At 41.5% G+C, this 25,615-nt stretch overlaps 1 protein-coding gene across 1 annotated transcript in view; it reads right to left on the minus strand.

Annotated features, from left to right (window-relative positions):
- Window positions 1-1,348: 1,348 nt before the first annotated feature.
- The window catches only part of MACC1 (MET transcriptional regulator MACC1), a 29,468-nt gene continuing 5,201 nt past the window's right edge, over window positions 1,349-25,615 (minus strand). Inside the window, exons 2-5 of the mRNA XM_083467996.1 lie at window positions 20,328-20,435; window positions 17,950-20,000; window positions 11,545-11,733; window positions 1,349-4,830 (exon numbers count right to left, since the gene is read on the minus strand). Of these exons, the coding sequence (XP_083324122.1) occupies window positions 4,618-4,830; window positions 11,545-11,733; window positions 17,950-20,000; window positions 20,328-20,427 (2,553 nt within the window). The 5' untranslated portion in view covers window positions 20,428-20,435 and the 3' untranslated portion in view covers window positions 1,349-4,617. The remainder of the gene's footprint in view (window positions 4,831-11,544; window positions 11,734-17,949; window positions 20,001-20,327; window positions 20,436-25,615) is intronic.

Below are 25,615 nucleotides of genomic sequence, written 5' to 3' on the forward strand. Positions count from 1 at the left end.
GCAGACGCCAACTGACAGGTCTCGTAGACATGACCAAATATTCGTGGGTTATTGTGAAGACAACGGCTGGCCTACATTTCTTTTTTTCTTTTTGTATTCCACTGAAAAGTAAGCCCATGTCAGCCATGGAACAGCGTCTCAGTACAAAAAGAGTGAATTTCTCAACAAGGGAGGGAGGGGGAAACATATCAAGAAGCCAGCTAAAGTGAGCCCCCATATTAGCTGGCCCAGTACAGAAATGCTGTCTATGTCATCACACACAAGATGCATATTTCTGCTTGCTGGGAGAGTTATTACAAGCTCAGGGTGGGGGGAGGCAGAGAAAGAACATGTATGCCACTTATCTCAGCGCTTGTTCACATTAAAAATGCATCCTTTTAAAGGAGAAGCTAAACTACAAGTTATTTCAAGAGTTATTTGCTTGTTACGAACCCAGGAGCTTCAAGGAAGCCTTAATTAGATCTTGAGACTAAACACATCGATTTCAGTGGTACTTGCTTCCATTTGATGTTCAGGATGAAAAATGGCGTATTTATAGCTTCGCTGCCTCATTTAGATTCACATAAGTGAGCCAAAGCACAGGCTGTCAGGGAACACACACGCTGAAAATTCTGAAATATCTAAAGCCTTGTTGCATATTTGTAGTCAGTGGTATTCAAAACCTCCCAATGCCATCAACCACAGCTATTTCTTAAAATGCCCTGACCTATATTCCTCGCTTGCTAGCTTTAAGATCTTGCAGCATTCTAATCCCTCACCTGCATTCTCAAATAGATAGCAGTTACCTCTAATTAGACCTAGAGGGAAATCTGATTTACCAGTCACAGGCACCCTTTCCCTTCATTTTTGGCACCATCCTAATTTAGGTTGTCACGAGACACTGGGAGGTTGAGAAAGAAACTCAACGCTATTTCTAAATCCATGGGGAGCTCATTTCACTACCCAGGCCTCTGCAGATACAATCCCTCTTCCCTTTTTACAAGGAAGCATGGAATTGGAAGAGACCTCAAAGATCCAACCCACTAGTATAGAATTGGTTAAGTGGCCCGCCAGCCACTATTTAAAATACACATACACAACTTTGAAAATCTAAATCCTCTCTGCTTAGAATAATGCTATTTATCTAATACAGGTTGGATGTTTTCCCTCTTGCTATTACATTTTCTTGCTATTGGTTTTTGTTTTGTTTTGTGTTTTGTATTCTCCTTTTGTACTTTTCCGCTGTGAATCACCCTGGTTCATCTTCGGATGAAGGTCGGTATACAAATTTAATAAATAAAAACAATAATACAATGGCAGGTCCAGTGGTGGAGATTTTGCACTTGTGACAGATGTGGCATGTCCCAAATCAGAATTAAAACAGTCAGTTTAATCAAAATACACAAAACTTATATATATTTTTTAATAAAGTATTAAACCAATATATCAGAAAATAACATTACAACATCAGTTCCAAAAACTGCACTTTGAAAATAAACAGAATACGAGCTGCCTTCGTAGAGGATTGGCTCAGCCCCTCGTTTCCTTGCTTAAGGTGCCCTTGTAGTCAAAAACCTGAAGCTATATCTGGAATCCCTTCCATAAAATCAAAATGTTGGCAATTTTCCTCATCTGTTATACAAAGACCATTAGAATTCTTCACATCAGGCCTTTGTATTTTTGGCCAAGCAAAATAAAATTTAGCAATGCTCATATAAAAAAGCAGGAAGACCAAATGAAACCCAGTCCCTTTAAGAATGATGGTAACTCCCCAACCCCTATCCAAAGGAAGGCGACAGTCTTGTGCAATCCTACCTCTGGGAACAGCAGGACTCAATTCTGAGTACACATACATGGAAATGCATAGTAAATGCAGACAGGAGGTGAGAATACCCTTCATCCTATTTTACTTCATTAGGTACCAAACTCCTCCTCCTGTTCTTCAACATGTTTGCTGAAGTAGGTTCTGGAACAGTAACCTCTGTTAAGATTTTGTCAAGCCATAGTCTTTTCTTCGGGCATTGACAGGACTATTTCCAATATCATATAAGAAAGTATCACTTGCGGCCACTTCACAGAGTACCATGTTCCTATGTCGGCTGCTTATGCCTGCATCCTAAATGGAGGTGGAACCCTCCACAAAGGAATCTGTTAATGTGTGAGGGAGTCCAATCACAATGCCCCAATACAAAGCTACATCTGTTTAACTGTCAAGGAATCCAGCTCCCTAGATTCAGGGAACTTCACGAACACAAGACACTGGATTTCAGTAACTGAGCATATAATCATGTCCTATAACCTTACCATAGAGTAACAGTCTTAGTGATTGAATTGTTGACTTTTATGGGCAAGCTTCAACCAGCAATCTTGGTCCCACAAACCATGGCTCACCAGTATGAGAATGAGCCATTAACCTGTACACTCCCTCCCTATCCTTCTCTTCATGCTTGGCTGATCTAAACCATAGTTTCCAGATACATCTGCACCAGGAAACTGTGATTTGATAACCATGACAAGCAGAGATTAAATCAGCAATTCCGAGACCAGATGTAATAGGAAACTGTGGTTCAAAGAAGCCGTGATCTTAAGCTACAAAGCCAGGGCCATGAGGGGAGCGGAGGTTCAAAGAGCAACCACACAGGCACAGGCTTTTCATTGGCTGATAAACCACGGTGTAATGGTCTGAGATTGCTATGTCTGAACAGGGCCTATGCAGAGAGCCCCCCACTAAATAAAATGAACTCTTAATTTTTCTCTCTTTGCAGTTTTGGGTGTGACATATTAGAACTATTAGGTGTGATTAACTGCCACATTTCTTGCAACATTAATTCACACTACTAAGATTTTTGCTGAGATCGTGGTAAGATTGTCAAGGCACAAATGGCCCTGAGGTTTAGAGCCTATTTGTTTTTCTCAAGTCTCTTTTTATAGACATCCACAGGTAGTGAGAAACTAATGACTGCCTGTGGCCTTCTTATCCACACATGTTCTCAATGCATACCCCCCCCAAAAAAATACTCTTACTACAGTGAAATAAAAAGTGGAACAGGTTTTTTTTATGAAAGAACACACAAACCAATAATAATGGCAAATACATTTGGTCCATAATGCCCTGCTGTGTACCTCTTGAATTAAAAAAACAAAAAAACAGAAGAGGTAGTGGCTAACAGGGCAGTCAGAGATTCAACAGCTGCCATTGGCCCTTGTAAGCTAGGACTGCCCAACTTAAGAGCCCACACAAATAAAACACAGCAGGTTAAAAAAATGTGAATAAATTGTATCTGTACATTAAACTTTTGACACATGCAATGGTGCAACAATAATATCTATCTTTGGACGTACCTGGGTGGATGCAGACAACTTTTTTTTTTAATCCTTAAAAACAGTTTCATTTGTCATCATGATGTAAAGGGTATCAAGCAGAGCCTGATAGTCAGAAGTGGATGTTGGAACCACCATGTTATGGATACAAGTTCGGAAACTATGACAGCAGCAGAGCAGATTGCTTTGTGGTTCCTATGCCAGTGGGAAGTTTCCATAACAATCATTACATTTCATTTGCCCTGAGGAGTGGAGAAATGAGCAAAGAACTGACCCTACGAATATGTCACCACTGTCACAGAATGTCTATTCTGGATCTGCTTTAGAGCCAAATAAGAAGGCAAGGTCACAGCAAGATGGAGGTGGGGTTCCCATTACCTGGGGATGAGAGATAAGGCTGGTGCACTGGGGGAAATGAATACCACAAGACATCCACAAAGGGGACAGACCACTTTTTCATGAAGAAACATGGGTCAATAATACAGATACCTGGCAGAGAGACCTTCAGACAGTCCTTTTCCACTAGAATCCAAACACCCAATGAATACAGTAGTATCTCTGGTTGCGGATGGGGTCCGTTCCAGAGCTCTGGTTGGATCCCGAGGTTTCCATAACCAGAGGAACTGCTTCTGCACATGTGTGCGAGTGGCGGCAGACTGCTTCTGCGCATGCACACGGTGCGGTAGAGCGCTTCTGCGCATGTGCGTGTGGCAAAACACTTCCGGGTTTGCCACTTTCGCAACTCAAAGTTTACATTACTCAAGGGTAACGTAAGCCGAGGTGCAACTGTAGTAAAGTAATCGAGGATATATTTACCTTCTACATGTGATGAAACAGCTTTCCCAATTACCTCAGAGCAACCATGTATTCACAGGAGTGCACAAAGTTTCCCTAACTGGTTCTCTCAGGAATGACAATAGCAGGCATATGAAGCAATTTCTAGGTAAAACGCTCTGAATAAGTAATGTAACTATGCTGCCCAGCTCAAATTCCTCCTGTGCTAAACTTCCCCCCAAAATGTGTAGCCCACTGCAAGGCTGTTCAGCTTCCGACTGCTGTACACGACTACCTTTCGAGACATGTCGTTGTAGGGACACGGGTATGAAGGAAAGCAAGGGGAAACTGGTCCTGCCTGCTTGAAAAATAAATGACTTGATCTTTTCATTTAAAAAAGCTTAAGCCCATAAAAGCCAGAAGCAATAGGCATAATTTTCACAGGCAGAGGAGCTAAACGGTTCTTGATGCAAATGCTCTCATTTAACTGCTTTGTGTTTCAGGAAGATAATTTCCACGGCGCCTTTCTAAATTAGATGACTTCTAGTCTTCATCCATCTTAGAGAAAGCACTTGCCTGGAGAACCTCCATGCAGTTGACTAGAATCAGAGCTCCGGTTAATTCTCGCCACTGTTTGGTCACAGGATTCTTCATTTTGTCCAGTGCAGACTGCAGGTCTTGCAACATATCTCTGTAACTGTCTCCATAGTGAGCTCCCCAGGTGTACAGGAAATCATACGCCGGTTTCCACATCATCTGAAGTTGAAAACATACCAGGGATCAATTATTATCATTTACATCTTGTTGCCTGGCACTTAAAAATATATCATGGAGGCGCCCAACATACCTCCCTGGGGAGGGCATTCCACAAAAAGCAAAGTGGCTTACTATATTTTGAAATACAGATTCATGGTAAAATACATAACCCTTTAAAATCCATAGGCAGGAACAATAACATTAAAGTCACCAGCTTTAAACAGTAATAACTTAGCCATACCCCAGTTAACTATTCTCATTCATACCCCATACTTATTATCATACAGTGGTACCTCTGGTTAAATACTTAATTCGTTCCGGAGGTCCGTTCTTAACCTGAAACTGTTCTTAACCTGAAGGACCACTTTAGCTAATGGAGCCTCCTGCTGCTGCCATGCTACCGGAGCACAATTTCTGTTCTCATCCTGAAGCAAAGTTCTTAACCTGAAGCACTATTTCTGTGTTAGCGGAGTCTGTAACCTGAAGCATATGTAATCTGAAGCGTATGTAACCTGAGGTACCACTCTAAACATATAGTCAACTCTAAACAAACATGTCCTCATATCATTAAGTAGGTAACTTTTTTTAAAAAAGTATCTCCACCCCACCCCACCCAGCATGTTAAAAGGAATTAATGGATTCATTTTTACCAGTCATTAAATCCCTAATGAAATCATCAGCCCCAAGACAATTCTTTCTTCCTCTTTTTATAAGGACCGTTTGGGTCTGAGGGGCATTCAGAAAGCAGCTGAATATCTGGAGATAACATTTATGGTTAGTTGGATTTCTGTTCTAAGTTGAGATCCCCTCCAAAAGATTCTGCTGATGAACCTAGTCCCCACATCCCATTCGCCACTCTCTCGTTATCATTTTGCTTTTACACATCACAAAATTAGTTTCTTCCTCTCTCTGGTAGCCTTTTGCCTCAGATTAGGAGCTTTATGGCTAGGAGGCTGTTTTATCCTTGCTTCTGTCTTGAAAAACTTTTTGTGTGAACGTCATATATTATGAAGTTATTAAATTTGTGGCCTGTTTGTTTGTTTTTTAGGCTCCTCTTTTATAATTTAAGCTGCTTGCCATTATATTCTAAGTCGATTAATGTAAAGGCAGTGTTATAAATTCAGATATATAAGCTAGGCACCAAATGGCTCCTTAAACCAAGGTTACAATCACCAAAGCAGAATTCCTAGTTGCCATTTGGAGGCTGGACAGCTCGAAAGTTGTATTTTGCAATACAACTTTCTGGTTCCTGAAATTTGTTCAGATCATGCAGATGAAATATCATGGATAGAATTCTACAGGCTTTGCTGTTGGTGTGTGAAAACAGTCAAGACCCAAGGATCCCCAGGCATGCGCCTCCAGGTGGTGGAGAAATCAGGCGCCCAGGCATCTTCACTTGGTTGCAAGTTGCTGGTAGCCAGGTGCAGAATATGTCTGGCACCAGACAAATTTTGAATGCTGTGTAAAGCATTTACTGTATTTTTCGCTCTATAAGATGCACCAGACCACAAGACACACCTAGTTTTGGGAGGAGGAAAACAAGGAAAAAAATATTCTGAATCTCAGAAGCCAGAACAGCAAGAGGGATCGCTGCGCAGTGAAAGCAGCATTCCCTCTTGCTGTTCTGGCTTCTGGGATAGATGTGCAGCCTGCATTTGCTCCATAAGACGCACACACATTTCCCCTTACTTTTTTGGGGGAGGGAGTGAGTCTTATAGAGCAAAAAATATGGTATATTTGATCTGGTGTGGTTTTTTTGTGGGTCTCGTTAACTGTTCTGCTTTTTTTAAAAAAATTGTAAGCTGTCTTGAACATTTTAATGGAAAAAGAGGGATAAAAATGCTTTAAATTAAATTGTACTCAATAATGAAATTAATGAAATGGAATCGATCATGAAATCCCCCTGAGTTGGACCTGGATCGCTGAGCAGCTAATTTTCTAAACTCCAAATATGGTCATTGATCAATGAATCTTAACATTTTACTCGAGCAGCTCAAATTCTAGTGCAGTTTCCCAAAGTAGGTCATCACTCCTTGTGGAAAATTTAAAAGAAGCTGAACTGGGAAGGAGAGCGATAATAAGGTCCCAAGTTCACCCACAAGTATCTCTAGATAAGATCTCATCAAGGAAGAACTTGGGAGGCAGTGACATTACTGGGCTAAAAAGATCAACATTCTGACTCATGCAAAGGAGTACTTTAAACTTCTCAACATGTATCTCACGTAAAGTACAGGAACCAGTTGAGGGGGCTTGCAACTACTTTTTAGCAACACTAAAAACATAGGACATCACAAGTTCCGGCAACCCAGAAATTATCTTTGATAATAGGGAAGAACAATTTTAGGAATTAGCAGTTATTCATAATGAGCACTGGGTCACGGCAGCCTTGCACAGACAAAACTTTTAGGAATTCCTAGTGGAAATTAATTTTATTCCCGTTTTGTAGGTGTCTACTGGAAGATGCAACAGCAAAGTAAAAAACAAAACAAAATCAGCACAGAAGATAGCAAAAAGGCAAACAGAAAGCTGTATTATTCTTGGAGGGGGTCATTTATGTTTAAAAATTTCAAACATAAACACTGGCAAATCAGAACAGCAGAAAACAATGGATAATTATGGAAGTCATTTTTTAAAATGATGCTCCATCAGAAACTTCTATTTTAAAAACATACCACCTTAAAGTAAATCTGAAAACCACAGATGGAGAGTAAGTTTAGCACTGACAGTAAAGAAGCCAGAACGCCAGTCTTACTGTCAAGCTCTCAAAATGCAGATAGATACTGTGAAAATAACCTTGAACCTGCAGCTTTGGGATCAAATGTTCTCAATTAAGCTCGATTTGCAAATTAAAGAGAGACAAAGGGGACTTCCTAGATGTCAGTTCTGCAAACTCAGCCTGGCCCGTGAAAGTCAAGAATTTGAGACAGGGTGGAGTGCAATTCATTCTTACCACTGTTTTACTTAACAGCAATTAGGAGATGCAGAATGGCAAGAAGTCGTGTAATAGGAGTGTCCGCTCATATAGATTGACTGAATAAGCAAGTGCTATTTTTAAAGTCTCAGAATGCTTGTGAGCTAGTGATCACAGCTAGCGATGTTTGGAAAACCTGAATGAAGAACCTGAATTTGTATTTTTCTGCTTACTACATGAACGATGCTCAAGATCAGATTTGCTTGCATGAGAAACCTGTCCAAAAGAAACTCCTGCTGTCCCAGTGCTGCCTGCTAAGCTTATGGGGCTTACCAAGGCAGAAGGGAAATTTGCCCAGCTATGCCTCAAACCTGGCCAATGTTATGTACTGCTGTGCAGCACAGCAGTAACCAGCACTGTGCCCTCAGGTGGACTACAGGTCCCATCAGCACTAACTATGATACCTGCTAGCTGGGGATGATGGGAGATGGAGTCCAACAGCAACAGTTTGGCTACTCCAGGTGTAACCAGCAAGCAGGAACCGTAAAGACATTGGAGTGTTGGAAGGCATGGTTGTGGTAAACTTCCTCAATAAAGATAGGGAACGTGACAGAGTTTGGGGTGCTTTAAAACAACCTGTTGAGGTCTGAGATTCTCTGTATGTGGTAGCAACTGCTAATATCCAGGAGCAAGGACGCTTAATAATGTGAAAGGAAAACCTGTGACCACTTCTCCCTCACCCAGAGGATCAAAGTAAGGATGAGCCATGCTGGAAACAAAACTGGAATTTAATTTAAACACACATGATGAGGGTTTAAGCTTGATGGTTAAGCTGATAAGCCAAAAACCTTTTACAGAAGTAATTAAGAACTTTATTTAAAATTGGACTTTAAACCGGTTTCTAATTAAGCTGATTCCTCCCAGAATGGCTTTTTGTTCTCCTACCTAAACCAAGAAAACACTTTCAGGCCCATTTTAGAATTTTATCCTTGCCCTCAGGGAAATAATTGGGGCTGCCGTGCCTAGCAAACCGCTCCAATGCCCAGCTAATCTCTAGCCATGACCAAGCTAAGCTCAACTGGACCATTTAACTGTCCACTCCTTCCTGATTGGTGGACACTCCACCCAGCCCTGATTGGCTGCAGAAGAAGCCCGAGCTAGGTGGAATCATCATCTGCTGTGAAGCAGATTTATGTTGTGAACTGCCCTGAGTTCTACAGATGAAGGGGGGTGAGTATACAAATTTAATTCATTCATTAATAGTAATATAAAAATGAATTATCTAGGAACAAATGAATAGTGTTGCTAGATCAGGCCAACATTCTATCTAGTCCAGCATCTCATTCTCACAGTGGCTATGCCTCTGGGAAGCCTTCAAGGAGGACCCAAGAGAAACAGCACTCTGTTCACTTGTGATTCCCTGCAACTGCTATTCAGGGCTATAAGGCCTCCATCAGTGAAGTTAGAAGACAGTATTCATGGAGGATGAGACTCTTTTAAAGCACTGTGTGCTGGATTATCATACTATGTATGTTTTGAAATCAATGCACATTAAACTATTATTGTAATAATATGCATTTTATTTTATTTTTTTTGCAGCACTGCGAGCCGCTTTGGCCACATTTATGTGGGAAAGCAGCCTACAGGTGAAACTAATACAAAAATTAAAAAATGTCAGAGTGAGTATCTCGTCTGCAAAGTGGGATCTGCCACACAAGGCTGCTGTAAGAACTGAATAAGGAAAGAAGTGCTATTACAGAACCTGACCCTCCTTTGGGAAAGACCAAGCTATAAATAAACACAGGAAAAATGAAAACACTGCGCACAGAGTTATCAAATTCCTGCACGCTGCATGCTGACAGACAAAGAGGCAGCTATTTGGTTGTTGTGAATATTTCATTTAACTTCTAACTTGACAGCTTAATATCACTGTGGCAGCTGATATGAGATTTCTAAGGCTGCTTGTGATGAATGATTCCAAATAAAAACATAACCATAAGAAAAAGAGAGAGGAGGATACGACCACTGCAAAATCAAGTACCTTTTTGACAAACAGTACTTTATGCAAGATTTCACCTAGATTATCTTTGCTTATAGGATTTATTATTTTGTCTTATTTATGTGCAAGTCCAAGTCGCATATCAGAGAACTACATGAAAAATCTGGTAACTGAAGGAACAAGCCAAAGTGGACAACAATCAAAATTAAATGCAAGCCAAAAGAAATAGATTCAAAAAACACGGTGAATAATATTCTGACCTCTTTTCTATTATGGGAACTAGTGGGTTGTAGTAGGTATGCTGAGCAACATACAGACAAAAATTTGAAAGCCAAAGTATACTGAAATGCTCAAAGTTTTGCATTGCTTCCTGTTTGGATTATTCACTGCATTATACAGTGGTGCCTCGGGTTAAGAACTTAATTCGTTTGGAGGTTCATTCTTAACCTGAAACTGTTCTTAACTTGAGGCACCACTTAAGCTAATGGGGCCTCCTGCTGCCGCCACGCCGCCGCCGTTCTTAACCCAAGGTACTATTTCTGGGTTAGCGGAGTCTGTAACCTGAAGCACTTGTAACCCGAGGTACCGCTGTACATTCATGTGACTTGTTAGTTTAGCTGTCATTGTCCTCCAACAATATCTACACATTTTCATCCCAACATTTGATTGGGATACCAAGCCAAAATCATCTGCTGATAAAGGCCAATGTTAATGGAAATTTTTATATAGCTTCATTGACAGATGCAGAAGAATCCAAAACACGTTTACTCAGAACTCAGCAGAGCTCAGTGTACCTTATCTAAAAAAAATATAATCCTAAATAATATATCCTAAATAAAATATGCACAGGACTGCAGGCTTAGGTACTTTGCATTGCAGAATGAATCTTTATACACTTACACCCTCAGGATGTCTCCATTTAAATTTTCTAGAGCAGCCATTTAAATGTTTAATTCAATATTTGGTCTCCATCAACTTGATGAGCCTCGTCTCTTTGGGTGGGCTTTAAGAAATGGCTTTGAGCAATTTTTGTGTCATGCTATTATAACACAGACAAGAATTATTAGAGTTGAAAGTTTGGACACATAACAGTAAGACAGAGAGAGAGAGAGAGAATGATGTTTAGGACTGGAGAGAGACAGTTTCAAGAGTGTATATACCAATTCTGTTTTCACCATGTTTGATGGGTATTATATCATTTAAGAAATAATAATAGTAATAATAATTTATTATTTATACCCCCCCTCCAGATGGGTTCCCCCAACATATTATAACATTATAATAAAATATTACAATATTAATATTAAAAATATGATAAAACATCAAACATTAGAAACTTCCCTGAGCAGGGCTGCCTTTAGATGTCTTCTAAAGGTTGTATGGTTACTTATCTCCTTGACATCTGATGGGAGGGCGTTCCACAGGGCGGGTGCCACTACCAAGAAGGCCCTCTACCTGGTTCCCTGTAACTTCACTTCTCGCAGTCAGGGAACCACTAGAAGGTCCTCGGAGCTGAACCTCAGTATCCGAGGTGAACAAAGGGGTTGGAGACGCTCCTTCGATTATACTGGGCCGAAGCCATTTAGGGCTTTAAAGGTCAGCACCAACACTTTGAATTGTGCTCAGAAAACCTATGCAACCTGTTTGACTAGAAGCAATGGTGGCACAAAAGGAATTTGTGCACATACATCCCATGGCAAGCAATGCCATTTTATACGTCACTTATAAAAACAATGGTCTGTCTTCAGCCTAAAAAGCTTTGGTGGCAAAAGAGCACAGTGAAAGAAAGTGAGAGAAGTTTCACCTCGGGAGGGACATCTCCATTCGTGCCCCGGTGGGGAGTTTCATAAGCTTCGATTTGTTGCTTTGTGAGTCGTGCTAATTTTTCTGCCAGCTCTCTCCAGCCTTTCCCAAGCTTCACAGCAGACGTAAAAATGACTGTGTCTTGCGTGATGCGTGCAAGTAGTCCTTGGCAATCCAGCTTCAGCAGGGCCTGCAACCACAAGTTCAATGATTATGTTCTCAAGCAACCATGAATAACAATTAAGTACAGCCAGCTTGTGCAACTGTTTGAAGCAATACGGAAATGAGCACTTAAACTTATGCTAAATATTCCACTAGTGTTCCAGAAGTGGCTTTTTTACATGTGGAGAAAGATCACATAAAATGTGGAAATGATTAGGTAAGGGATCATCATGAAAACTGAATGAAATGCTACTTGAATGCAGTCTTAAGTCCATTGATTTCAACGGATCCTCCTTTACAGTATGTTTTACTTAGTCACATACATATAGTTATTTAAATATTTATAAGCCACACTCCTGTAGAAATTATAACAAGGCAAGGAGTGAGATTAAAAACAAAATACGCCCAAATAGCCAAAGCGAAAAGAACATATCATAAAAAATTAGTTGGTTTAAAAAAAAAAAGATTCTGAAGACCTGATTGAACAGTTTTTAAAAGATGTTTGAAAGAAAGCAGGGGTGACTCCTGTCGAACAAAGATCATGGGGCAAGGAGTTCCACAGAGCAGGGTCTGCCCACACAGAAGTCTTGGTCCCTGGTAAAGGGCTGTTAAATCTAAGGGGCGGGGGCACAAAATGTGCCCCATCTGAAGGCTTCAGTGATCAAAGCAGAGTACAGTGGTACCTCAGGTTAAGTACTTAATTCATTCCGGAGGTCCGTACTTAACCTGAAACTGTTCTCAACCTGAAGCACCACTTTAGCTAATGGGGCCTCCTGCTGCTGCCATGCCTCCGGAGCACGATTTCTGTTCTCATCCTGAAGCAAAGTTCTTAACCTGAGGTACTATTTCTGGGTTAGCGGAGTCTGTAACCTGAAGCGTATGTAACCTGAAGCGTATGTAACCCAAGGTACCACTGTATAAGAAATCTGGTGGTCTTCAAGGTACTTTTGGCTCCAAGTTGAGTAGGGCTTTGTGAATCTTGCATCTGACAGCAAAACAATAGATACACTGGAATAATTGTTACCAATTTTACTAACCCCTGGTGAATCTGTATCAATTCTCTTTCCCTAGAAAAATTAGTCTAGGAGCCAGATTTAAAAGGAAATCTGAACTAATTACGGTTGTTTTTTCCAGATTTATCTCTATACTGCCAAAAATGGCATACTGTTCCCAGAAAGAAGAGTATGGTTTTATATAAATGTCAGTCTTAGGATCACATAATCAATAATAGAGTTTACTCATTATTCCTGATTACAGATATTGAGGACAGTCCTGCCTATAGTCATTAGCCAGGGAAAAGACCAGCTGAAATTACTGAAAGTTCTCTCCTGAGCAATTACTTTAAAACTAGGCTGCAGGAGGATAAAATCTGCTTAGGAAAAGAAATGTATATGGGTATTGTGGCCCATTTGTATAATCATTTTTCACAGAAGAAAAGCCAGGAACTGATGACTTCTTGCTCTCAGCCCTTTTTACTTGAGCGTCCTTTTAAAATGCTCAGGTTTATGTAAATGCAGTCGCTTTGCTCTGCTGGCCCAAAACTGAACAAAACAAATGGCATTCCGTCTGAGACAAGAAAATATCTCTTCTGTTTTGCCCTTAAAATGTTGTTTTATTTACAATATTTATATACAGTTGTACCTTGGAAGTCAAATGGAATCCGTTCCGGAAGTCTGTTTGACTTCCAAAATGTTGGAAAGGCCCGTCGGATGTTTGGCTTCCAAAAATAGTTCGCAAACCGGAACACTCACTTCCAGGTTTGCAGCGTTCATGAGCCAAAATATTCAAGAACTAAGTTGTTTGAAAACCAAGGTATGACTGTACTATCATTTTTTAAAAAAATCACAGCAGCTTACAACTAACCAATTATGCAAGGTTTAAGTAGGAATCTCTAGCTCTCCAGAGGTTGTAACTCCCATTTCCTCAGTTGGTTAGAGCAGGGTGCTGATAACACCAAGGTTGCAGGTTCGATCCCAGAATGGGACAGCTGCATATCCCACACCAAGATGGAAACTTGATCCGCTAATGTGGTTATTTCAGGAAGAAACACAGAAACACTGGATTCATAGAAGATCTTTGGAAGAAATAGAGGCTGCTCCATTTTAACATTGCTTTCCTCACAAGAAGGCCACCCAAAAAGTGTGTCTGCATAGGTTGAATGTGGGCACTGCACAGACCGACCATAACAGATCATATGCTGGCCTGATCCTACGCAGCATCTCCACACCATCTCCATCCTATGTACAGTGGTACCTCGGGCTAAGTACTTAATTCCTTCCGGAGGTCCGTTCTTAACCTGAAACTGTTCTTAACCTGAAGCACCACTTTAGCTAATGGGGTCTCCTGCTGCCGCCGCTCTGCAGGAACTATTTCTGTTCTCATCCTGAAGCAAAGTTCTTAACCTGAGGTACTATTTCTGGGTTAGCGGAGTCTGTAACCTGAAGCGTATGTAACCTGAAGTGTATATAATCCGAGGTACCACTGTACAATCATATGCATCAATTATATTCTCAGGCCTTTAAGATGCTGCAGCTCTTTGGCAGAAAGCTGCCATTGTAAAAAAGAAAACAAAAAGGTACTTAAGTTTTACCAAGAACTACACCTGTATAATGAGCCTGAAAATATAGCCTTGGGGAAGAAGCTGGAGGCAAGAGACATAACTTTTACCTGCAAGTCCATGTTTAAAACTGCAGCTGCAGAGAACTAGTGAGAAGTCCTTAAGCGGTAGTATATATATCCTGACAATGACGAAACCCATGACTTCCAGTGCTTGCTATTTTTAAGCTAAAGGGCTTCTGTTATTTTGGTCAACTTGCTAATGAGCAACAGGTCATCACAGAAAAAGGACTAAGATTTGAAAGGCTTATGTCCAAAACCAGCATTTCCCAATGCTAGGTGGCTTACAGGTAAAATAAGAACAGCTAAAAACAAGGGGGTGGGACACACAATAATGAAATACTGGAACCATTGACCATGCTGGAGCTATGCTTCTTTTCTGAACCATGTAAAAATGGTTCAGCATTGACTGACAGTACAGTACTGGGCCCCATTCAAGGTCCTGTTGATAACTTACAGTGCCCTGAATGACTTGGATCCCTGTAGGGGCGCCTGTCCCATTATCCACCAGCCTGTACTTTAAGATCTATTGGGAAGGCCCTCCTTGGGATACCACCACAGGCAGTGATCCAAGGAAAGGGCCTTCTCAGTTGTGGCACCTCATCTGTGGAACTCCCTCCTGCTAAAGTTAGGTTTGGATCCCTATTTGTTGAATTTTAGTCGGGTGTGAAGACTGCAGACCTATGTGTCACAGTGTTTCTGTCTGGCTTGTTGTGGTTTTTTGTTTTCAAGCTTTTTTTTAAGGGTGTGTGTTGACAGTGTTGTGTTGTGTTTTGTTGAAAGGACCTTAGCGTGTGAGAGCTGGGGAGAGTGTATATTTAAATAAGGGCATGTCTCATCCTGTCTCTGCCGGGGCCCAACCCAACATATCTTTTGCCAGCCTAGGGCCTAAGGAAGGGGCATTCTGGGGGGCGGGACCAGAGCTGGGTCCTAAGCCTATTCGCTTGGTCACATGACATGGCAACCCAGTGTAGGTTGTGCTGTGGTCTAAACCACTGAGCCTCTTGGGCTTGCCAATCGGTTCGAATCCCTGCAACGGAGTGAGCTCCCATTGCTCTGTCCCAGCTCCTGCCAACGTAGCAATTCGAAAGCACGCCAGTGCAAGTAGATAAATAGGTACCACTGCAGCGGGAAGGTAAACAGTGTTTCCGTGCGCTCTAGTTTCTGTCATGATGTTCCATTGCACCAGAAGTGGTTTAGTCATGCTGGCCACATGAACCAGAAAGCTGTCTGTGGACAAACGCTGGCTCCCTTGGCCTGAAAGCGAGATGAGCGCCACAACCCCATAGTCACCTTTGACTGGACTTAACCATCCAGGGGTCCTTTACCTTTACCCTTAAGCCAGCAAAAAGGATGGGATAACTCAAATCCCTTTCTAAAGGCTTCCTTTCCCTCTGTCAGGCTCAGCCAGCAGTAGCCCTGCTCTTGAACAGAGTTTTCAATCTGGCTTGCTTTATGCTAGCTTCTTGCATATTATGTATACAAATTTAATAAGCAAACAAATAAACAAAATAGGATTGCTCCCTTAGTCAACAGAGAAAGAATAGTTCCTCTAGCTATTACACTTTTCAAGTAGAAGAAAGTACCATAAAGCCATTGCAACGCTGCCAGACAAACCATTTAAGTACACTTCCTTGCAAACCAAAGTGCTACAGTAACGATTCTTGTTTCTCTACCAATAAATACATTAACTGAATGCAATTATCAGGCTGATACTGAAAATTTAAGGAGAAATCTTCATTATGGAGGAAGATTGCTTGCAGCTACAATTGCGCAATGAGGAAAGTCAGGGGAAACCCAGATACAGTGGTACCTCGGGTTAAGTACTTAATTTGTTCCGGAGGTCCGTACTTAACCTGAAACTGTTCTTAACCTGAAGCACCACTTTAGCTAATGGGGCCTCCCGCTGCCGCCGTGCCGCCAGAGCACGATTTCTGTTCTCATCCTGAAGCAAAGTTCTTAACCCCAAGGTACTATTTCTGGGTTAGTGGAGTCTGTAACCTGAAGCGTATTTAACCTGAAGCGTCTGTAACCCGAGGTACCAGTGTAAGGGGAGACACCTTCAAAACAACTTTCAGGGGGAACAGCACTCTGCATTCAGGCTTCTTGGTGCAGCTGGACTACCGGCTATGCTGGTTGGGGTGAAGAGGAGCTTGAGCCCAACAATGTCCGGAGAGCACCGGGTTGGGAAATGCTGCTCTACATTGAGCGAAGTGCTGAGATGCAGGAAGAACTTCAGTTCCAGCTAGAAAGCATTCACAATGCCAGTGCTGCTGAGAGGTGAGATCACAGGATGAAGGGGTCTGGCTCATTACAAAGGGGCAAGGTGTCTCACCCATCAGCTGATCATCAGGTCGCACAGCTATCCTTAACGGCCCCCAAATAATTCCACCTATGATTCTGAAGGGTTATGGCAGGAATTCTACCATAGGGATAAAGGAAAAGTTGTCTGGCATTTATGTTTTCCAGAGATGGGAGGCGGACTGCACCAGAGGTAGCCAACATCATGTTTACCATTATTGCATTTATATCAAGGAGTTCAAGGTAGCATACATGGCTCCATGTTATTCTCACAACAACCCTGTGAGACAGGCTGAAAGTTGGTGATTGGCCCAAGGTCACCCAGTGAGCTTAATGGCTGAGTGGAGACTTGAACCCCTGTTTCCTAGATCCTATTCCAACTCAGGCATAGGCAAACTCGGGCCTCCAGTTGTTTTGGGACTACAACTCCCATCATCCCTAGCTAACAGGACCAGTGGTCAGGGATGATGGGAACTGTAGTCTCAAAACATCTGGAGGGCCGAGTTTGCCTATGCCTGCCCTAACTTCTACACCACGCTGGGTTCCCCAGTGTACTGGATTCAAACTCTCATCAGCCCCAGCCAGACAACATGGCCAATGGTCAGGGATGACGGGAATTACAGTCAGGGATGACGGGAGAACAACAACTGGAGTACACTCTGTTGGCTCCCACACTTCCAGGCTTTCATAAGGAACTAGGCAGGCTCTTATAAGTTGATAAAAAAACTAAAGAGCCCAGTGATCAACAGTGTGTTTTTGCCCCACAGCTTCTACATAATTTCAACATTAAGTGAACATTTCCACAACCAGCTTTTTTCAGACATCTTGGTCAGGATCCAACAAACCTATAAAGGAGCATGTGAGAGAACTACGTACAGAGCCAAGAACTGCTTTAAACGTTTCCATTGCAGCTGCAGCTCGCACAGCTAACAAAGCCATTTTTCCGACTAAAGTAGCTTTGCTGGATCACCGTCATGTCACCTGCCTACAGGCCTTGAGGTGGAGAAGGATAACCATAATCCCAACAAATTAGCTAAGTCAATTATTGCTCATTTGGGCCTCACATAAACAAAGACCACATCCCCACCATGCATTTAAAGCATGTCATGGCTTCCCCCAAAGAATTCTGGGAACTATCGTTTGTTAAGGGTGGTGAGAGTTGCTAGGAGACCCCCATTTTCCTCACAGAACTACAATTTCCAGAGTGATTTAACTGTCAATCCTCCCTCCCAGGGAACTCTGGGAAATGTGCAGTAGCTCTGTGAGAATAGGGGTCAAATGTTTGGTGTGAATGTGGCCTAACAGGGCACATCCAAGCAGTACTTACAACAGACAGCTCGTACAGGAAACGCCTTGTATTTCTGTTATCGTGGCAGATTTCCTTGAGCTTCTTCACAACGTAGGCTACTTTGTCTGATTCTTTGTCAGCTTGTACATCACTGAAAGCATCCAAAGACATGTTCGAAAATCCAAGGGCATCAGCTAAAGCTTTCCAATCGTTCATTTTCTCTGATACCGTGGATAAGATTGCTGCGTAGATATAAGTCAGCTTTCTAAAAGGCAAAGCGATTTGCTCAAGAAGGCTTTTGGTTGTGATTGTGCTATCATCAATATCCATAGCTTGGTCTTTGGCTATCACTTTGACATTTTTGCAGTGTACGAGGCCAACTTTTCTTCTAAGAATGCCCACGTACCATTCTTTTACTTTAGCCTGTCCGATGGCTTTCACCTTATCTTCGCCAAGAAGCGCTATTGTGTCGCCTTTAAAATATTCTAGCAAATAGTCAATTTTATTTTGACGCAACACTGTCTTCAAAGCTACACCATAGCTGGGAACATGTAAAGCTTTGTCCTGAAAAACTGGATATTTAATTGTTGGCGTCGACAGCAGTGGGGCAGAGTTGACCGCCTTGCGTCTTTCTAATCGGTTTGGCTTGTTGAACACCCCAGTTAATGGCTTTGGAGCTGGCTCAGGGGTTGTGATGTAAAACTGGCACACCACGTTGTTGCTTGGGACTTTCACCTGGACGCGGAAGACAAATAGATGTATTTTCCTTCTGTTGATTATAGAAAATGGGAAGTGTTGGTGAATAACTTCACCGCCCCCTTTCAGTATCCCTTCTTTAATTTCTTTCCTCTGATCCTCTTCCTTCACTTCAAAATCAGGGTCACAAGAGGCCACAAAAATATTGAGATCTTGTGGCTTCTCAAGTGCAAATGTATGCTTTCCCCAGAGCTGGAAAACCACAGGAGGCATGCTCTTTCCACCCTTTTTAATGTCACATACTGTAAGTTTCTCTGGAACATAGTTGTGGCCAAACAGGGCAAATACAACTGTGAAAGAAGGGTGGATATGTTTGGGTCCATAAATCCCAACTGAGAGCTTTCTGTGTATATACTCCCAAGCGCTTGCTGGTGAATTAATTGTATTGGTTTGGGCTACAGCCACAATGTACATCAAGTGACTTAGGTCCGTCAGCTTGACTTGGATAGTATCTTTATAGATGTAACAGTTGTTTATTCTTTCAAACGGACCCTCTTTGGTGAAACCACAGAGACATACAATTTCAGTCATAACCTGACTGAAAGGGTCCTTCTTCACCTCAGCTGCAATTTTCATTTCGAGCAAAATGGCTTCTGTGGTATTGAGGTTACTTAATGTCAGTTCAATCAGTGGGCTCACAGTGGTTGAAAACTCATGGTTGAGCGATGGTGGGGAGTCAAGGATTGCCTGTAAGCCAACTTCTTGGAATTCTCCAAAGGCTACGTGGCCTTCAGGGAAATGAACCGCAATCTCCGAGTCAGGAAGCTGCACTGAGCCGCCTTCATGACTCACTTTGCAAGCTATATGGGTTTCGACAGACTGGGTTTGGGCCCATCCTGGACTCTGGTTTATTGCATTCAAATCCAGGCAAGATCGGGCCAGCTGCCTTTGATTCAACCATGCTGTCTTATAGGCCTCACGATCATTCTGAAGAGGTTCACTGTTTGGAGGCAGGATATGGTTGGACGGTGCCGTGCTAGGGAGTTCAAATGTCTTAGTCCCTACAATATCCAAAAGATCTGAAACACTCCGAGATTTTGCCGATCTCCTGGAAGATTTGCGAAGAAAAAGATAATCAAGATTCAATTCGTCTCCAGATGAAGCAGTAGAGTCTCTGTTATTTAGATCTCTAAAAAATAAATAGGGATCTTCTTTTAAGATAGATATGCGCTTGTCACTTTTTTCTCTGTTGTTTGACTGAGCTACATCGTCTAAAAAAGGATTGGATGCTGACAGTACATTCCAAAAAGGATTGGTCTTAAATGCTCCAGGGACACGTTGCTTAAATTCCTCAGACCAACGAGACTTCAGCTCCAGTTCATTTTCTCTGTCATCTGTTAAAAAGAAGAAAATGAAGTTAAGTACGGCGACTTTATATTTATTGTCTTCTACCTAATATTCTGCATTTGTCAAGATACTTCAGTTTCCCTTACATTAACTAAAAATACCAGCTGCAATATGTTGTTTTTATTTTGATTATATATTTTGTGGTTTTATATTTTGATTTTGTTCTCTGAACCACCCTGAGACCTCCGGGTATAGGGCACTATATAAATTCAATAAATATAATTAAATTAAATTAAATAAACCAAGCATTTATCAAGCAAATGTAGATTTCCGATCAGAACTCTGCTTAAGAAGGTAGGATGCTAGCAACATACCTGTCCAATCATTTCTTGCAGGGCTGCCGTCATCCAAGTCAACCAGACATCCCTCTGACTTACTCCATGAAATCTCCTTTATATGACAGGATGCAGACATCTTTCTTCCTAACAGATTTAAGACAAGTTGCTTTACTAACCAATAAATGTTTTAGAACCACAAGGCATAAATCGTAATCAAAGTCCAGAAAGAAATGGCTTAGGAATTCCTCACATTAACTTCACAATGGGGAGGAATGGATAGTTGCCTGTTTGAGTTTAGGCTCACTTACCTGGGAGGAAGCCCCATTGAATTCAACAGGACTTACACCTGAGCAGACATTGGTTAAGACTGCAAGTCATGTTGTGTGGGCTGTTTATCCCTGCGCAGTCTTTCAAAGTAATTTCTTCTCCATGCACAGAGGGAGGAATTACAATAACAGAAGCAGATTTTGCTCTCCTTCCCTGTGCTAGATTTCCCACTTGCTTAATGTCTGCACAGGGTCTGTGCTTATAAAGTCCCATAGGTACGTGCAGGGGCGTCTTTAGTATATGCACCGCCAGGATGCAAAGACCCACCCAGGGCCCCCAAATTTAGTTAATTTCATGTGCACGGCACCGTTGAGAATGACAACCACCATTGCTGGTGCGGCACATCTTTGGTAAATGACCGCACAAAGTCAAAAGTCCTTTAGTGAAACAGTAGGTATACATTCCGGTAATACCTAGGTATATATGTATTTTGTTTTTCTAGCTTGATCAAAATTATTTATTATTTCATAACAGGAAGATAGTTAAGAGCTTAGGTGGCTTCAGCGGCGGGTGCCTTGCACCCCCCCCCAATTTAGCACCCGGGTGCCCCACACCCCTTGCACCCCTGAGTAAAGACGACCCTGGGTACATGTTCTTGCTGCCACAGAGAAAGAAGAAGGGACCTGATTTGCCAATTCAGTTTTAGCATCCAAAGTAAATATTGCGTGTAGAGCATGGGTAGGTAAACTATGGCCCGGGGGCCGGATCTGGCCCAATGCTTTCTAAATCCGGCCCACAGGTGGTCCAGGAATCAGTGTGTTTTTACATGAGTAGAATGTGTCCTTTTATTTAAAATGCATCTCTGGGTTATTTGTGGTTTTTTAAAAAAATATAGTCTGCCCCCCCCCAAGGTCTGAGGGACAGCGGACCGGCCCCCTGCTGAAAAAGTTTGCTGACCCCTGAGCGAGAGTATAATGGCAGCCCAGTTATATTGATTCTCTCGGATACTGCCTGCTTGCAAAATTTACGGAAACAAACAGAGAATGCTATTCCCCCAAAAGAACTGATTTTTGATTTTTCAATACATCTTTGTCTGGAAATGTAAACACTAGACTAGGCAAATAATTCCAGCCTCTTAAGAGGGATACTCTTATAAAGGGGCACTCAAAGATTCCAAAACACAGATAGCCTTATCATTTAAGTTTTCCAGAACTTAACACAGAATTTCATATCCATGCCAGAAAAGGTGTGTATTTTATAACACAGCCAAGAAGGGTGGCACAAGGGCATTTTGTTTAATCCGAATGCAGGTCAGTAAGCAGGGGGAGAAATGCACTCTTTGTTTTATCTGACAAATTTTGCAACATACACTGTACAATGTAATCTTTCATAGGTTTGTGTTTAAAACATACAATCATAGATGAAACAGAAACTAGTTCCACATACTGGCATTTCAGTATGTTTTTTTATTATTATTATTTCAGGGATTTATATATACTAACTGCCCTGCATAATATGTATACCAGGATAGTTTACAATAAAACACAGCAAAACAACTAGAAATGCACTAAAAGTGCCCAAAAAACACTACCAGTATTTTAGATATATGTAAAAAGTGGTTTAAAAGCCAGGGAGCATTTTAAAAAGGGTATTACAGATTAAACAATATAGGCAGCAGGAATATGCTTTTTGGGTTGCTACAGTTGAGAAGGAACTCTGCCTACCTGTATACAGTAACTGTGATAGATACGTTGCCAACTACAGTATCCCAATATATTGAAACATGTCTTATGACTTGGAAACACCAGCTTCCATTTGAGCTGGGAGTATGCACCAACTACATTATTTACCTCAGGATTTGATTAAGTGCTTTGGAAAACAGATCAATTCACCTCAGATCCATTTGAAGGTTGCCTGATTCAGCTCAGGTTCGAAACTCAGTTTGGCAGAACAAGACATTTATGATCCCCCATTTACTATTATGGAGAAATAAAAAATGGCTACATTTCCCCCCTTTTTGATAGAATTTGATGAAAATAGCTGAAATTGTTTGTTTGTTTGTTTGTTTGTTTGTTATATTGCATAACACCTAAGAAATTCCAGAAGAACAATGCAATGGCTTGTTGCTGTTGTTGCTGGGCCCCTTAAAAATGCAGTTGTTGTCTTTTAGATAATACTGTAATCAATAACTCTCTTCTTTTTTAGCTGAACTGGGCAAAACTTTCATAAATGGCAGCCCCCTCTGAGGGAAGGAACAAAGCCAAATTTCTGAAGGACACTAGCAGTAGTTTCTTCTGCAAGAACAGCCTTTGCCAGTTTGGGATTTATTTATTTATTTTAATCACTTAATACCCCTCTATTGTTTTGTGAAGCAATTTAGATGAAAATTGCATATATTAGAGAGACACCACTAGGTATCATGTATTACAGGTCGATTACCCTCAGGGTCCCTTCCAACTCCACAATTCTATGATTCTAGGTAAGAAACCTGCAATATTTCTGAAGTATATAGATGCAGGGATTTTTTTTTGTGCTAGACATTTTTTAAGTTGACCGGGGTTGAGAATTAAAAGGGATTGGCTTCCTTCCTTGTGGTTTTGTAGGTGATGGCTTTAGTATGAAAATGGCATATGTCATAGAAGTGCCTCTAAGAAAATAACCTGCATAATTTCTGTAAAATAGAAAAAGGAGCAGGCAGTCATTGTGAATGTGGGAGAGGAGAAAAAGAGCTTCAGATCAGAGTTCTGCTCAATTGGCACCCCCAAGTCACAGCAACTCAGGCAGTGTACACATTACTGACTTAAAACACAATCTGGCTTATAACACAACATGGTTTTTCCCAATTTTTTCTGGGCCTTGATTTTCCCTACTCAGCTGTTTACTTCTATAAAATGGCATTTGAAGGAAGTAGTGTTGGGGGCAGGGGGAAATAAAGTCAAGAGCTTAAGGGGGGGTGCCCCCATATTTCTCTGTGCCACAACTGTTTTCTCCTCGTTTCTTTTAGTGTGAGAAAGCAGCCAGTTATTAGCTAGTCTCTTTACAGGAGACTGAGCTACATGCTCTATAAAAGTAATAAATGCCAATTTAAACTGCTTGTGGCAGACCCAAAAAAGAGAGCTTTTTACACTATTTAAGCACTTGAGAACATCCTTAGGGCATTTCTTGGGAGACTAGCTAGCATGACATTTAAAGAGTTTACCTCAGAAAGCTGGGCACACTGCTCAGCTTGTTTTCTGGCTCCTTGGTGAATTTTTAAAATACACAGCAATTTTAAATGCTCTATTTCAGTATCCTGGGTGATATATATATATATATATATATATATATATATATATATATATATCTTTGAATCACCTTTATGTTTTACACAAATGTTTCTAATATTATACTGCTTGACATTCAATAAACATATTGACCTAATAAACAAAACTCCTGAAAGGATTGACAGGGAAAAAATGGGCATCAATAGTTTCAGGAACGCATTACCCAAAGAGAGGATTTAAGCACTGAACTTTTCGGTTTGACGGGTACTACTGGGCTGACAAGCCTGCTAAAAAACACAAGGGAAAGAAAAGTGAAATATATTTCAGCTCTAACGAGTGAAGCCAGACTTTGCCACCACAGCAGCAAAATCCTCCAGTGCATTACAAAATAATCTTTGTTTTCCCCAGCGACAGAAGACAATGCAGCCTGAGGTATTGCTACATATTGTTCTGACTAAGGTGTCCAGACCATGGGAGGCAGATACATGCACCTGTTTTTCAACACTAAATTTATCTGGTGATTGACTTTTCCATTCTTAGCTGTTCTGCTTTAGGAGCCTAGATAGCCGTTAGGCTTGTTCTAATTTCTCCAGGTAGCAAATTCCCTTCGAGTTCCTGTATCAGGATTTCTGATTTTGCCCAAAGCAGAAATGGATGGATGTTGATTGGACAAGAGCAAGCAAGTATTGACCACAAAGTGCATAAAACTACAGGATACCAAGAAACAAAACTCAGTCCGCCCCAATAATTCCTGATGACATGGCAAGAGAAGCCAACATCATTTCAAAAACCACCATAAGATTGAGTACAAGATTGAGTAGAATACTGCAAATGTTGCACTTGGTAGCTAATGATATTATTTTGCGTCTCTGCCAATATGTTCCTAATAAAGACATTGCTTAAGTAAGCATTTACAACTGACAAGTTAGCATTTACACTGACGGATTCAAAGCTGGCACACTAAATGCAGCCTTAAAATATAGGAGCCTTGCAGCAAGGAGAAAGCCCAGCCCTGACGTCCAAAGAGGCTCCTGGTCTAGACATGCTGAGTTGCATGCAGGTGGAGGTGTGCCATGTTAAAACCCTAAAATAGTGCAAATAAAATAAAATTCTACTCCAGTTGCACTCTCTACAATGCTAGCACTGGATTTGCATAAATTTCTTTGTATGTGCTTTTCCCATCCTTGGGTCCCCCATATGTTGTTGGACTACAACTGGGGTCTGAAGGTTGGGAAAGGCTGATAATGCAATTCCACACCTCCAGTTCATCTGTTCTATCATCTCGGGTTTTTTCTTCCTCATTCTGCTGCATGTATTGAGGCCAGCTGACCTCCTCCCTCCTCTCTATTTATTAACAGTTTAGAATAGCTCAGACAAAGGGAGGTGTGTGGAAGTAAGAGCTGGAGAAGAAGAGGATTTAGTCCTTACTCCTCATCTTTGCCTCATCTTCCTTCTTGTGTCCCCAAGTCAGAGATGTGAACCCTGGGCCCTTACAGATGTTGCTAGGACTCCAACACCCATCGTCCCTGACTGTTGGCCATGCTTGCGACGGCTAATCAGAGTTGAGAGTCCAACAACACCTGGAAGGTCACAGGTTCTCCATCCCTGCCTTAAGCAGATTCATAAATGTAGGCCACTTTTTCCATTTGTGGAACTGGGGATGACTGGAGGGGGGGACATATGGCGAGTTCCTCCTCCACCATCTTCTAGGGATGTCAACTATATCAGCTGGCAGGACTCCTTTCAATAAAAAATACGAACATTATGTTCTTTCCTGGGATGGAGATACAATGA

Source organism: Podarcis liolepis, assembly GCF_965112155.1.
Source record: "Podarcis liolepis genome assembly, chromosome: 12".
Taxonomy (NCBI): Eukaryota; Metazoa; Chordata; class Lepidosauria; order Squamata; family Lacertidae; genus Podarcis; species Podarcis liolepis.